Raw genomic sequence first — 13,037 nt, 5'->3', positions numbered from 1 at the left:
TAGAGCACACTTCAACGGATGCATAGAATGGAACATATAGTAAGAAGATATATATATATATATATATATATATATACAGATAAGTTGGAAGTTGCCATACAAACTTTGAGAGGCTAATTAGTTAAGATAAAACTCTTTCCTGAAGGGCACCTGCCCACACTTATTGCTGGGAGAAAAACTGATTTTTCAGTTTGATAGCAGTTATGGAAAAAAAATCAGTTTGGGTTTGAATCATGTCTGAAATTTTTTGGAATCTTTGGTGAATCGAAAAAGTCCACTGGGGGTCAAAAGAAATGCTTTGTTCAGCCCAAAATGTTTTGTTTCCAGACATTTTTACAGGGCTAGATTTACAAACCAGGAGGAGGTGTGTCCCCCGCACCATACTCTATGCCCCCTAAACTATTCACTAATAGTTTTGGATTGACTGAATCTATTTTGCCCAGCTCTACCCACCTTATGCTTGACTCCGGCCATTACTATTTCCACAAACACCAAAAACCACCCAGCGTCTGAATAAAAACAAAACTGCGATAATGTAACCTCCTACATTGTATCTTACAGATTCAATGACTTTCGCCTTGAAGCTTCCTCCTCTTGTTACAAAGATTATGTGGCTGTATATGATGGCTCAGACATCTATGCTCCACTCCTTGGCAAATTCTGCGGCTCAGAACCTCCTCCAACTATTAAGAGCTCCAGCAATGACTTGCTCCTGGTGTTTAAGACTGATTTCTTTGAAGTAGCTGGAGGCTGGAAAGCATCTTTCAGAGAGACAATAGGTAAGAATACTATCCCAGCAAATACTCCCTGTTATCTGAAGGCAAGCCATGTCCTCTGATGAGCAGCTGTTGTAGCCTCTCGCGACAAGGTGGGGCTCTCAGTAGTACAAGTGTTGCTGTAGACATGTTGGTCCCAGGATATGAGAGGGACAGTGCTGGTGATGTGGCCTGAAGAAGAGCGTTGTGGAGCTCAAAAGCTTGTCTCTCTCACCAACAGAAGTTAATCCCATAAAAGATATTTCCTCACCCACCTTGTCTCTCTAGCAGCCCAAGTAGACAAGGGTGGACATAGCTCGCCTTTCACTGTAGTGTGTAGCTACACATGCCGCCACAAGCATAGACATAGCCTTAATTTAACTCTTATCTACGTCGTAAAATGCATAGTTGTCTCTTGAGTGGCAGAAGGCATAGCAGCACTCACATCTCCCTCTTTTGGAGGACCTTATGGATGGACACTGGCACAGCAGCTGGGCTCTAATTCTGTGGCAGGAGGCTAATGATAGCCTGAAGATAGACACCCTCCCTGCCTCCCCCGCTCCCGCCCTTTGCAGCACTGCCTCCTCCCTCCATCACCCCCCACTTCATACCTTTTTAAAATAAAATACGTCAGTGAAGCTTGAGGTGCCCCAACAAATCATTTCACTGACCTCCCCCAATCCTTCAGCCAGACCAGCACGTTGCTCTGTCGTCATAATGGAACGAATTGGTTATGTGAGCAAAGTACTGTTTTTATGGGCACCCTAGACAGTGCTCAGGGTAGTTCTTGATTCTTGCTTTGACCAGATGCTTAAATTTTAAAGTCTGTCTCCCTGCCTAGTCTGAAAGGTGATCTTTCTGTAACATCTGAATTGTTGGTAGTGATAAGTTATAAATGATTATCATCTTTAAACTGCTTTAATATAATATCCAATACTTTGTTGCTAATTAATTCATTCTCTGGACAAAAAAAGGCATAATGGCCATGTTTATAAAGCATACACTCAGACACTCCAGAATGAAAGGCCTTGTGGTAGGATAAACATAGCCTTTAGCTGAACCATTGAGCCCCCCCAAATAGCTGTTTTTCATTTGTTACAGTCTAAGTATTTAGGGATAAGGAGTATAAGTGGCACCATATCCTTGCCAAACATAGTATTCCCAGGTTTGGCCATTACTGTTATTAACTCCTCTTAGCTTTAGTCTAGTAATTGCTACAGAAAACTTTAAAATCTGCCTGGTGGACTGTTCTCTCATGTAGTCCATCAAATGTGCTTCTGCTAATGTTGTTTCACATAGTGCTCTCTGTGAAAATCTATTAAGTACCAGGCATGATTGGTCTCTACTCTTGTGGATCTGTGCTTCAAAGATGAGATCAGCAGAGACTCCCAAAGCTGTCAGCCTTTGAGGACTGTCTCAGACTAGCAGGTGGTCAGAAGTTTCTTCAGGCATTGACTGTAGATCAGTGGTTTTAACCCTTTTTTCATTTGCAGACCCCCCAAAATTTTCAAATGGAGGTATAGACCCCTTTAGAAATCTTAGACATAGTCTGCAGACCCCCAGGAGTCTGTGGACCATAGGTTGAAAACCACTGTTCTATGTAATGACAAAGTTTTGTGGACCCTTCAGCATAGTCTGCGGACCCCCAGCAGTCTGCAGACCATAATTTGGAAACTGTTGCTCTAGATTTACCTGTATGAGATTCTGCTCAAAAACACAGTGAAAGATGGACAAACTTTCAGGGATTCTGCAGAAACCTTGATTGTTTCCCCAGGGGAGGATGAGCCTTATATCAATTTAAAAAAAGAATCTTTGAGGTATTTCTGGAGGGAGACCTACCCAGCTTCCAGGGAGAGGATGGTTGTGGTGTAGCAGGACTAATTCAGAAACTAAAGGAATGGAGCTATATAGGAGTGAAATAGATCTTCATGTAATGTATGTGGGGAGGGGGGGGGGTGTGCATGCGGATGTGTGTGCACGCACGCATCTGTGCATATATTGTGGCAAGGCACCTCTTTCGCATTGTTAGCCTCAGAGTTTCTCCCTCAGGCAGCGGGGGCCTGGAGTAAATCAGTCCTACTCTGTAGGGTTTTTATTCTTCACTCTGGTTTATTTTTCAGAATGTTTAAAAGTTGGGCCTCAGGGTAGGGCCAAGTAGTTCTCAAAAGTCAAACAACTATATAAAAATGCACAACACAAAAAGGAATACCTTTCCCTGCCCCTTCTTCAGGGTGTTGCCTTATTAGGCTGGTTTCTGTGGCCAGTCCTTTACTAAACAGCTGTCAACTTGGCGGTTTTTCCCTATAAGGAGGAGAAAGAGCCTCCCACCCAGGAGAAGCCTTTTCTCTCTGCTGTAACTGGCTTCTCATCCCTCCTTCTCTCTCTCACAAGAAAAGGGGTTTTTAAATGTCATTGGCAGCCCTTAATTGGACTCAGGTGTCTCAAATTAATCTGAGGTAACCTTTTCAGTTTATAGGAAAAAAGGCCTTCAACATTCTGGGGCTTTTATATCTGCCTTCCACAACTCTTTTATATCTGTCAGGTGTGATTTTGTCATAATATGTAATGTGTATGTGGAGAGTGGCTCTTGATTTTATATCTCTGTCTTGTTTTCCCCCTACCTGTGGGAAGCAAGCTACAAGGAATGAGCCATAGGGTATTTACACAGGATTCTGAAGATCTCGTGCTGGTGCAAAGGGGCCAAGAAATAGAAAATCTTATATATAAAGATTTTAAAGAGTCACAATCCCATAAACCATTACAGCTTGGCTGGGCTGATGCATAGCTCCAGGAAACTTTGTAACACATCTTTGTAATCTGAACATAAAGAATAATGTTTAAAAATTGAGACAGTAAAGCCACAAACACCAGAGAGCTTTTTATTTTAAATTAGTCTTTAAAGTAACCCCCTCATGTCTGGGAAAAAAAACATATGGATTTGTAGGAATACAAAAACAGTATCTCTACAACAGCAAATGCAATCAGAGGGCAATTTATGACTGCAAATTACTGCATGATATCTGTAGGTCAACTGCAAACATAAATCTCTATTACTCTACAATGAGTACATTATTCTGTGGTTATATTAGAAGCACAACTGGATAATGTAATTATTATGCTCTGTTTAATGTTGTTAGTGACCCTGATTATGTCATGGAAAGAGGTGAGTAGAAACCATAAACTCAGTTGCAGAAAACTAAACTTAGCTTATTTCCTTTCTTCATAAACTCTTCAAATTTCATTGCTGATTAGGCTTCTCTTAGGGATGGTGCCAAAAAACTAGGGTTATTTGTAGTTCATCCTTTGTGAATTTTATAGAAAGGTGGTCAACTTGCTCACTGAGGCGGGGAGAGCAATGAAGGGAGGATCAGTAAGTAAGTGTTGTAACTCACAAAAACATTGCAGGATGTAGGAAAACTAGGCATCATAGGATCTAAATCCTGAAAATTGAGAAAAATGGTACTGTTTTATTTAAAGCAATTAATTCACATCATTGATGCTGCATCCTCTGCAAGGGTTGAATTCTTTCCATCAGGCACAATCTATTGTGAAAAACAAATCAACAAAAATCATTCATTAGTATTAATTTGGCAGGACAACAATGCTCAATCTATTATTTAAAATGTATTTCTTTAGAAATATGCAACTGTATGTCTGATGCTACACTGTCAAACCACCACAGCACAAACTACAATCTTTGTCAAAAATATTTTTGTGATCTGACACATTTGGATAAGGAGAATACAAAGCACTCATTACAACCCTGTGTGCTCATGACTAATTTGGTGTGCAATCCACCATTATGATTGCCTTGGTGGTTATGTTACTCATCATAACTAGAGATGGTCCCAAACCAAACCCCTTAGATCCAAACATAGCTGGTACTGGTGATGGGGGCGGGGGAGTCTTCAGAATTTTAACTTTGATGCAGATCTGAATTTCACAGATGGGTCTGATCACTATGATGGACCAAATCAAAACCCCAGAATCAAAAGCCCCTTAACTCTGGGGATGGTTCATAATTTGGATTCAGATCTCGATGTTGTGGTTCACGCTCATCTGTACTGTGATGGGCTGGATATGCTGTCATGTTAAAAGCACGAATTGAGCAGAGTGGAAGAGCCCAGCCTATAGGGATTGTCAGCGTACCAGAACTGTAGGAAGGAATGGACAGCTGGGCTCCTTGTGTTGCCTTAGTTAAGTTCTTCTACCTTTCTGTCTTAGTTTCTGGCCCTTAAAACAAAGATAGCGATATTTCCCTATGTCACAGAATGAGTGCTTGTCTCTTCAGTGGCTGGGGGAGATAAGCCAATCAAAGGCTAAGGGTTTTGGTCAGATGAGATACTTCTAGGAGGAAGAGTTTGGTTTTCTCCCACATTGACAAGTAAGGACTGTGCGCACTGGAGCGTGATTGGACCAATGATCCCTTATGTATCCACCCTCTGCAAAAGGGGAAGACTTGACCTGTTCAGGTGAACCTTGCTGTAAAGGGGACTTTTCACATTTACTCTGTAGCATACTGGGACAGTTGGGACTATCTTGTGTTTAATTTCCTTTTCTACGGGATAACTGTAGCTTTTGCATAGCAAGGAATGAACCCCTGAAAACCGTTCCTTGCTCTGTAGAGAAAGGAAGTTGTTTATTTAAGACACCATTGCAGCAGTTCTTGATCTTTTCCATACCGGGGCTCCCCTTTCCATTTCAGGATGCTGCTCTCCCCTGGCACCTCCTTTCCATCTAGCAGGAACACAACCCTCCCTCCTCTGTGCCTCCCATTTAGCAATATTGGAAGAGTGGGGTGAATATGATTCCCCTGGCACCTATTTGTGATTCCTCTTGGGGGGTCAACTGTATTTTCCTTTTAAAATAATTGACCCCTATCCAATGGGGTGTAAAAGCAACCCTATTTAACAGCTTATAATGGTCTCTGCCCAGCAGCTTATCTTTCTTGTTCTCTGTCCTCCTCTACACACTCTGACTGTCTTAGTTATGACAGGTTTCAGAGTAACAGCCGTGTTAGTCTGTATTCGCAAAAAGAAAAGGAGTACTTGTGGCACCTTAGAGGCTAACCAACTCATTTGAGGAAAGCTTATGCTCAAATGAGTTGGTTAGTCTCTAAGGTGCCACAAGTACTCCTTTTCTTTTTAGTTATGACAGTAAATGCAATGTTCTAAATGATCAAAAGGAGAATTTTAGCAGCTTTCTGAAGGTGTGCCATTCTCTTTGGAGCTGGGTTTTGCAACAGCATTAACATTCTAAAGGCACGGTGCTGCCCAAGGCTGTGTGAATATGCTGGGAAATGCATGTGACAAGGTAGGGAGCTTCTCCCTCCCTTCCCCATCCAAAACAGCACTAAGTTGCAGGGGAAGAAGGCAGCAAAAAATTCCTGTTCGTTCTCTATATCCCCAAGAGGCTATAGTCTTACTTGGCTTGGGGACATGGCTAGGCCTCTGTCTTCCCATTGTTTATGGAATCTTCAATAGCAGCTGGTAGAAGTACAGACGGCCTCCTTGTAAAGGACCAGCACGATGTACAACAGAATGCATTTTCCTCCTTGCCAACTTTAGCACCCAGCCCAAGTTCCCAGAGACAACTTTACTCTCTGCCAGCAATCTCTATCAGGAGTCCACCATATTCACTGCTGCTTCCACGCTGCCCAACTTTTTTCCTTGAAGGCCACACAGCTTTTTTTATCCTAATAAATATTTTTAGGAATGGATAATCATTGAAAAACAAAGTGATGGGGAGTAAGACTTTAGAAGGAACACAGTTAGAATAAGAAATCTTTTCCTTTGATCTAAATGCAATCCCTTACTCTATGCATCCAAGTAATTTAGTAAACAACCTAATAATCTATATAACCTTTCCTTCCTGATGAAATAATCTGTGGCCCCACTTTCATAACATAACTCAGTATTATCCCTCAGTGTCCCTTTTCATTTGTTTCCCTTATGTTTACTCTGTTAACTATGTATTAAATCACTTTTTCTTATTTGAAATAAAATATACCAGCAAGGTAGTTGCTAAAAAGCATATGGTTATGGATGTATTTCCCTTAACTGAATGCAAATTTATTTTAATATAGTGAAAATCGGCCCACTAGAATTTGTGTCAGCCTTTTTACTCCCTTATTTTTTATAACCAACACAAAACCTTGGTACATAGAGTTTTAAGCCCAAATTCTGCTCTTTGAGTAGGGTTGCCAACACTCCAGGATTGCCCCGGAGACGCCAGGATTTAAAAATTAATTGTTCATTGAAGATTGTCATGTGATGAAACCTCCAGGAATACGTCCAACCTAAATTGGCACCCCCACCTTTGAGATGTGTGTGTGTCTTAGGTTCCCACTAGCTTCAATGTGTAAGTACCATGGCTCTGATTTTCAGAGGTGCTGAGCACCTGCAGCTCCTGTTGACATCACTTGGAGTTTTGGTTGCTCAGCACCTCTGAAGATTGGGCCCCATATGTGCACCTGAAGGCAAAATATAGCTACTGGACTGTGCCATTAGGTGTCATTTATACTCTATATAAATAATTTCTTACCTCTGACACTAATAACATAATTTATTGCACTAACTTATATAAAATTATTTTAGTAACATCTTGACACTGGCATTGCTAATCTGCAGTGACAGTTAAATCCTGTTAGTCACAGATTAGCAAAGATGAGACTCAGATTTATAGTGAAAAATTTTTAAGGGGAAATATTTTCTCTCTTGAACAAATAAATCTTACAAGCATGTGTCTTTGACTGTAGCAAGTGAATTCTCTTGCTGAATTTGGCCTACCTTCTCATAGCTCCCACAGCTCCAATAAAACTGCAGTACATGGCACAGATTTCACAATCCATTTGGTTCAGTTTAGACTTTTATCACAAGAGATCAAGATGGACACACAGTGTGATTCTGTCGGGAGAGACTCAGAAAAAGAGTAGAGATCTGAGTGGAGAAGCTGAACCATAACTCACACAGCAGTTTTGCTTCACAGAGGTTCTTAGAAAACATTTTCTGGAGGCGGGGGCGGAATTGATCCACAAGCATTTGCACCAAATATCATTTTGTGTATTGGATTTGAACAAATCCCAACTCGAAGTTCTGATGAAACCACTGAGTTTCACCAGGTTCTGTGTTGAGACCATGCCAAACACTTCAGTACAATGTTATACTTTTGCCTAGGCAGGCTCAAATGGGTCACAGAACTTCCAAGGCATATGTAACAAACCCGAAATCATGCACATTGTGTGTGTTTGGGGTTTAATTGTGTGAACGCTTCACATAGCTGTACTTAGAAGCATTTAGAAACCCAGTGGTGGCTTTGGGTCTGATGCTGTTCCTATCAAATTCAATGGCAAATCTCCCATTGATTTCAAAGATAGCAAGATCCACTCTTCTATCTTGTGTAAGGATGAGCTTGGTCTCTAATATATTGTCCACATTAAGTCCTCTCAGTACCAAATATATTTTCCAAAAGGAAAAAGGTAGTTTTACACACATACATGCACAAGAATACAAGAAATTTGTTAGTCTCTAAAGTGCCACAGGTACTGCTGGTTTTTTTGCGGATACAGACTAACACGGCTGCTACTCTGAAGTAATGTGGAGTAATCCCAATACCCACCTATTTGCTAAATTTCTCACCATGGCTGACATTGTTACTAAATTAAAAAAACACAACAGCTTCATAGACCTGGATTCATTCTGAAGTCCACTACTGCTACCACTAGTGTACCTGTTCATCACCGAGGCCACAATCCTACCATTGATTTCTTGTGCATGTACCTGGGGTCAAGATACAGTCCCATCTACTTCACTGACACTCCGCACATGGGCCTGTCTGTACAGATCCAATTGCAGGATCAGAGCCATTAGATATTACAGTGATAAGTGCAATAGAAAAAACCAAAAACAGATCTGGACTCCTGGTTTTTACAGTCCTGTTAATTCCCTTTTAATACTAACTGATCTTGCAAATGAGGCATTGTTTTTGTGTTTATTTGTTCAGTGTTACTGCTGGTCTAGATATGATCCCAATTACAGTTTTGAAATACACCTTCATATGGATACAGAAATACACCATGCCATGTTCAATATGGTTCATTGCAATGTCAGTCGTACTTTATATTAGGGATACACTTACAAATCATTTATAAAGAGTTATCATTAATAGACGTTTTACTAATTAGTCAGTCGTTATAGATTGTTGCAATGTCCAGCCGGTAAATATCTTGCTTATAAAAGGGATGTGTGTGTCCATAGGGGTACGCAAAGGTCTTCTAGGGGGTACATCTTCTCATCTAGATATTTGTCAAGTTTTACAACAGGCTACATAAAAAGCACTAGTGAAGTCTGTACAAACTAAAATTTCATTCAGACAATGACTTGTTTATACTGCTCTATGTACTATACACTGACATGTAAGTACAATAGTTATATTCCAATTGATTTATTTTATAATTCTATTGTAAAAATGAGAGTCAGCAATTTTTCAGTAATGGTGTGCTGCGACACTTTTGTATTTTTATGTCTGATTTTTTAAGCAAGTAGTTTTTAAGTGAGGTGAAACTAGGGGTACACAAGACAAGTCAGCCTCCTGAAAGGAGTACAGTAGCCTGGAAAGGTTGAGAACCACTGATTTATAACACCACCTGATCTGTTTATAACACAAACAAATCATGTCATGTTTATAATAACTATTCACAGTGTATTAACTCTTTCTGCTCTGTTTATAGATATACCTTTGTTACTGCAATATGTGTGAAGAAATAACTATTCACAAGCATGCATTTGTGACAGCTGAATAAGTTTAGCAGTGCACTCCATTGCACAGTTAGAATACATCCTTTAAATGTGTTTGAAGCACACATAGTTGTCCTTTAGCTCAATAGTATATGCACCTCTCAGAAATGCCAGCTATTTAAGATCTATACCATTTCTTCTCCCAAAGCAAAACAAACCCCAAAATGTTCAGCATGCACAAATGGCTCCATGCTGGGCAGATGAGAAAAGGAGAAGCGGACAGTTAAAGAACAGATTACTGGCTCCTCAGAAAGAATGGGCAGCTGAAAAATCTCTCATGGACATATGTGATTGGTCATCAATAGCAACTTTGTAATGATGAAGTAGAGTGGGAGGAGAAGAGGGAGGCCCAAAACAGAAAGAATTCAGACACCTGGGGCAGATCCTCAGCAGATATAAAACTTGTCACTGCTCCACTGAAGAAAAACCTACCTTAGATAAATAGCTTTTGAACAAATAGTGCTCTGCATTTTGCTTGATGCAGGCTACTTGACATCTTGGCTGGTTTCCATTTTAGGTATCCATGTAAGTTGTTATAATATTCTGTAAATTTCTCCATTTATCTCAAATCAGTTTGAGCAGACTAAGCATTATAAATACTATTGATGAAAAAGCTGTTTTATTAACTGCAAAATACATCTTTCTTAATTTATCCCCTCACAAGTGCCATATCAGCTATTCTAGCCAGGATGAATTTACTGTAATAAGAGTGTAGGGTCTGTTTTCCCCTTTGTGTCAGTGCATTTCATACTGTATACCCATGGCTAGCTGCTTTTCCATTATTCATATTTTGCTATCATGGGACTTCTTTTGATACCAGCACCGTGCTCAATGAAGTGCACCATCATAAGGCCCGAATTTCCTTTCTTCCAGTGTAGCACAAACAAATGGAAGCTAATAACTATAGGAAAAGATGGCTCCATTACCGAGGACTAGCGTGCTAGCAAATCTGACAACTGTGAGTGCTGTGTGAGTTAGTCTATCTTCTATAAAAAGAAAAGGAGTACTTGTGGCACCTTAGAGAGTAACCAATTTATTTGAGCATAAGCTTTCGTGAGCTACAGCTCACTTCATCGGATGCATACTGTGGAAAGTGTAGAAGATCTTTTTATATACACACAAAGCATGAAAAAATACCTCCTCCCACCCCACTCTCCTGCTGGTAATAGCTTATCTAAAGTGATCACTCTCTTTACAATGTGTATGATAATCAAGGTGGGCCATTTCCAGCACAAATCCAGGGTTTAACAAGAACGTCTGAGGAAGGGGGGGGGGGGGGGGGGTAGGAAAAAACAAGGGGAAATAGCTTACCTTGCATAATGACTTAGCCACTCCCAGTCTCTATTCAAGCCTAAGTTAATTGTATCCAATTTGCAAATGAATTCCAATTCAGCAGTCTCTCGCTGGAGTCTGGATTTGAAGTTTTTTTGTCGTAATATCGCAACTTTCATGTCTGTAATTGCGTGACCAGAGAGATTGAAGTGTTCTCTGACTGGTTTATGAATGTTATAATTCTTGACATCTGATTTGTGTCCATTTATTCTTTTATGTAGAGACTGTCCAGTTTGACCAATGTACATGGCAGAGGGGCATTGCTGGCACATGATGGCATATATCACATTGGTGGATGTGCAGGTGAACGAGCCTCTGATAGTGTTGCTGATGTTATTAGGCTCTGTGATGGTGTCCCCTGAATAGATATGTGGGCACAGTTGGCAACGGACTTTGTTGCAAGGGTAGGTTCGTGGGTTAGTGGTTCTGTGTGGTATGTGGTTGCTGGTGAGTATTTGCTTCAGATTGGGGGGCTGTCTGTAGGCAAGGACTGGCCTGTCTCCCAGGATTTGTGAGAGTGTTGGGTCATCCTTCAGGATAGGTTGTAGATCCTTAATAATGCGTTGGAGGGGTTTTAGTTGGGGGCTGAAGGTGATGGCTAGTGGCATTCTGTTATTTTCTTTGTTAGGCCTGTCCTGTAGTAGGTGACTTCTGGGAACTCTTCTGGCTCTATCAATCTGTTTCTTCACTTCCGCAGGTGGGTATTGTAGTTGTAAGAATGCTTGATAGAGATCTTGTAGGTGTTTGTCTCTCTCTGAGGGGTTGGAGCAAATGCGGTTGTATTGCAGAGCTTGGCTGTAGACAATGGATCGTGTGGTGTGGTCAGGGTGAAAGCTGGAGGCATGTAGGTAGGAATAGCGGTCAGTAGGTTTCCCGTATAGGGTGGTGTTTATGTGACCATCGTTTATTAGCACTGTAGTGTCTAGGAAGTGGATCTTTTGTGTGGACTGGACCAGGCTGAGGTTGATGGTGGGATGGAAATTGTTGAAATCATGGTGGAATTCCTCAAGGGCTTCTTTTCCATGGGTCCAGATGATGAAGGTAAAAAATCCATTACAATCTACATACCACACAGACTATGCTGACAGCTTGTGCCACACACTCTCTCAAAGAAACTGCGGAACCACCTGATCAACATCCTCTACGGCAAACAGGGAAAGATAAAGAATGAGCTCTCAAAAATGGATACTCTCATAAAAAACCAACCTTCCAAACAAACTTCCTCGTGGTTGGACTTTACTAAAACTAGACAAGCCATTTACAACACACACTTTGCTTCTCTACAAAAGAAAAAGGACACTAAACTTTCTAAACTACTACATGTCACAAGGGGCCACAGCAATGGTTCCCTCAACCCACCCAGCAATATTGTTAACCTATCCAACTATACTCTCAGCCCAGCAGAAGCAGCTGTCCTATCTCGGGGCCTCTCCTTCTGCCCCTCCACCCCCACAAACATGATACAGTTCTGTGGTGACCTAGAATCCTATTTTCGACGTCTCCGACTCAAGGAATATTTCCAACATACCTCTGAACAACATGCTAATCCACAGAGACCTCCCTACCAACACTACAAAAAGAAGGATTCTAGGTGGACTCCTCCTGAAGGTCGAGACAGCAGACTGGACTTCTACATTGAGGCTTCCGCCGATGTGCACGGGCTGAAATTGTGGAAAAGCAGCATCACTTGCCCCATAACCTCAGCCGTGCAGAACACAATGCCATCCACAGCCTCAGAAACAACTCTGACATCGTAATCAAAAAGGCTGACAAAGGAGGTGCTGTTGTCATCATGAATTGGTCGGAATATCAACAAGAGGCTGCTCGGCAGCTCTCCAACACCACTTTCTACAAGCCATTACCCTCTGATCCCACTGAGAGTTACCAAAAAAAACTACAGCATCTGCTCAAGAAACTCCCTGAAAAAGCACAAGATCAAATCCGTACAGACACACCCCTGGAACCCCGAGCTGGGATATTTTATCTACTACCCAAGATCCATAAACTTGGAAATCCTGGGCGCCCTATCATCTCAGGCATTGGCACCCTGACAGCAGGATTGTCTGGCTATGTAGACTCCCTCCTCAGGCCCTACGCTACCAGCACTCCCAGCTACCTTTGAGACACCACTGACTTCCTGAGGAAACTACAATCC

General features: G+C 41.3%; 1 protein-coding gene across 1 annotated transcript in view; it reads left to right on the top strand.

The window, feature by feature from the left end:
- Nucleotides 1–13,037, top strand: part of CUBN (cubilin) — a 212,734-nt gene that overhangs the window by 186,180 nt on the left and 13,517 nt on the right. Inside the window, exon 59 of the mRNA XM_027820946.3 lies at nucleotides 562–779. Within this exon, the coding sequence (XP_027676747.3) occupies nucleotides 562–779 (218 nt within the window). The remainder of the gene's footprint in view (nucleotides 1–561; nucleotides 780–13,037) is intronic.

Source organism: Chelonia mydas, chromosome 2 (genome assembly GCF_015237465.2).
Source record: "Chelonia mydas isolate rCheMyd1 chromosome 2, rCheMyd1.pri.v2, whole genome shotgun sequence".
Lineage (NCBI taxonomy): Eukaryota > Metazoa > Chordata > Testudines > Cheloniidae > Chelonia > Chelonia mydas.
This window is presented reverse-complemented; position numbering and strand designations above follow the sequence as displayed.